This window comes from Gavialis gangeticus, unplaced genomic scaffold (assembly GCF_001723915.1).
Source record: "Gavialis gangeticus isolate Ggan-Ray unplaced genomic scaffold, GavGan_comp1, whole genome shotgun sequence".
NCBI lineage: Eukaryota > Metazoa > Chordata > Crocodylia > Gavialidae > Gavialis > Gavialis gangeticus.
Window position 1 is genome coordinate 15139399 of NW_017728993.1, and position 3192 is coordinate 15142590.

The window sequence follows — 3192 nt, forward strand, 5'->3', positions numbered from 1 at the left end:
ATCTCAGGCAGATCCAAGGAGGTGATCCTCCCCCTCTATGCGGCACTGGTCAGGCCGCAGCTGGAGTACTGCATCCAGTTCTGGGCGCCGCACTTCAGGAGGGATGTGGACAGCATGGAGAGGGTCCAGAGAAGGGCCACCCACATGATCAGGGGGCAGCAGGACAGGCCCTACCAGGAAAGGCTAAGGGACCTGAACCTGTTCAGCCTCCACAAGAGAAGGCTGAGGGGGGATCTAGTGGCCTGTTACAAACTAGTTAGAGGGGACCAGCAGGCATTGGGGGAGTCTCTGTTCCCCCGAGCACTGCCAGGAGTGACTAGGAATAACGGTCACAAGCTGGCAGACGGTGGATTCAGACTAGACATTAGGAGGCGCTACTTCACGGTCAGGGCGGCTAAGATCTGGAATCAACTTCCAAGGGAAGTGGTGCTGGCTCCTACCCTGGTGGTCTTTAAGAGGAGGCTAGATAGACACCTTGCTGGGGTCATCTGACCCAGCATTCATTCCTGCCTGTGGCAGGGGGTTGGACTTGATGATCTGCTCAGGTCCCTTCTGACCCTACCTACTATGAAACTATGAAGTACCATGAAACTCAGGATGTATGGAGGGTGAAATTCTGCCTCTTGCTGAAGTGCACAGGCTTTGTCATGAATATCAGTGGAAGAGTCTCCAAAAGCAGTGCATGACAGGGGTCCCCAAGCAGTGCGTCTCATTATATATATATATTTTATTTTTCCCCTCTTCTCCAACAATAAAATGATGAACAATTGGACAAACTGATATGAAATGTATTTCATTCTAAAGCAGATCCCAGTCATCTATCTTGCCTCTCATTACACATCTTAATTATTAAGTACATTTCACAGCCAAGTTTGGAATTAGCCACTTTCAATCCTTGATACAAAATTGAAAACTTGTCTTCCTAAATGCTGAAATTGCATCTGTGTAAAGAATATGCTGTGGAAATGAACAATGTGGGTGTGAATGGTAGACATATCTCATTTCTAAACTTTTGTCATTTTCCCCCTAATAATGCAGGCATACTTTTTTGATGCCCCTGAGCTGGATGTTCTGACAACTACTGCATCTGCTCAAAATGGAACTGCACTAGTAACTAAGACACAGTAATTATGGTAAGAATGATATTATCTATTCTGCTGTAGTCATTTAAAAATAATGGCTGTGTCTAACAGCCTGGAGCCATTTTTCCTGAACGTATTACTACAGCTAAGGGTTTGCAGATAACAATAATTACTTTACATGTGGTACATGTGCACAGAGCAGCAGCTAAGCATTTTATTGTTAATGGCAGGTATTAAATATGGCTATAAACATACAGAGAAACTTGGGAACAAACAAATATACCTTTTCTGAAGTTAATCTTCAGTAAACAAATAATATTTTGAATAAAATTTTTAAAAATATTTTACTTTGCCCATTACGTTTTTAAGCAGAGTTGTGGGGTTTTTTAAACTTAAAAATACCAGCTTGCTAAGGGCCTAATTCAAGGTTTTTCTTTGACAGTAAATATATACAGTAGTGTGCAAATAAAGCGCTTTAAAAATTAACTGATGATAAATTATACCTTTGTTCCTTCTGATTTGAATAATGATAGGTTGGACAAGTCTCTGACTTCCAGAGATGCCGCCTTTCAAAGCAGTAATTTCTGTGCATAGAGGGATACATGCATTTTCCAAGTGTTTGGCTTAGCATCTGCAATATCCGTATGGGCTCTGTTCCATGTATGGGATGGCGTAAATTTTTGCTTTCTAGTAGCTGGGGGTGCGGCCAATGCAGACAACACTTAATGCCTTTCTAGAGGTTAGGAGATATAGGAGACAGGCCTAGAAAGGCATGTGATGCTTTAAAGACCAAAGCCACCCAAATACATTGATTATCTGCTCCTTTGCAAATCAGAAGTATTCTTACCACATTTAGTTGCCGACTACCTATTTGCTTGGTATTTGTTAAAATACAGCCATTTGAGCCTTGGAAACACAAGCATGACAATTTTCCAGCCGTAATATAAGGTACCGGCTCAGATGGGTGATAACAAATAATGACTCCCCAAAAAGCAGTGTCTCATCCCAGGTGACTGAAAGAATACTGAGTGCTAGGAAAACTTTATTTAGATACAAATATGCATGCAGCTTTATACCATTTTTCTTATTCATAGAGCATTTTAATATTCATGTGTCACTTTTTCTGACTTCCAGATTACAATGCCTGTTTCTTCATCTGTGTACAGTAACTTTATTTTAAATATTTTTCACTGAAGGAAATGGAAATTGCAAAAACTAAAGGGAAAAAAAACATCTAAGAGGAAAATCTAGTGGTATTTCATGGATTTGTGATCATCTAAATGCTGAAAAGAAGAGTAACCAAGTGGTTAATACAAGTAGATTTTTAGAACTGTAAGTCTTACTTCTTATACAGTTGGGTTTTTTAAATTATTTTTTGCATATCTTACACTCCCTGCAGTGTGGTCTGTCAATAAAATACTTCAGAGGGTGGTTTGAAATAATTATTTCATAGGTGAAAGAGGATTGATGTTCCTCTTTTGAAGAGCTTGTACAGCTTCAGTTTGCCAAAATCCGTTGTGATAAACATGTTTCAGCCAACCATACTTTGTCTGACAAGATTATTCTCTCCATCCCAAATTTCTGTTTTAATATTGGTGTATTAGTAAACTACATGGAACTGCTTAAGTTTGGCACTGAAATTAGGAAATAGCAGTGCAAAGAAACAGTGGGCGCGCCTACATGTTCATTAATGTGCTGTAATTACAGTGCATTAAGTTATGTACCTGTAATAACGGTTCTAACTTAATGCACCGTAATCAGCGGTAGTGCTGGCACGCGCTTTTTTGTGATGCTAATACACAGTAGACTAATTGTACTTCGCATTAGTGTGGTTTTGGCCTGCCATGCTAATGTGCAGTAGAATTAGTCTACTGCGTATTTAAGAAAGTCCCAAGGTAAGTGGGGAAGCGGGAGACCTGGAGGAAGAGCAAGCAGGAGGGGGTACAGGGGAGGTGCTATCATACTTCTTGAGAAATCAGGGCAATCAACTAGTTACCTCATAACTAGTTTGTCTGTATGCAAATGCACGGAGCCTGGGAAACACACAGGAAGAACTGAAAGTCCTTGTGCAGTCATGGAGCTATGACATAACTGGTATAACAGAGACTTG

The 3192-nt window shown here is 40.6% G+C and overlaps 1 protein-coding gene across 1 annotated transcript in view; it reads left to right on the forward strand.

Moving 5' to 3' along the window:
- YIPF1 (Yip1 domain family member 1) overlaps window positions 1-2513 on the forward strand; it is a 9389-nt gene extending 6876 nt beyond the window's left edge. The window contains exons 9-10 of the mRNA XM_019501275.1: window positions 1039-1133; window positions 2217-2513. Coding sequence (XP_019356820.1) covers window positions 1039-1128 — 90 coding nt within the window. The 3' untranslated portion in view covers window positions 1129-1133; window positions 2217-2513. The remainder of the gene's footprint in view (window positions 1-1038; window positions 1134-2216) is intronic.
- The last annotated feature ends 679 nt before the right edge of the window (window positions 2514-3192 follow it).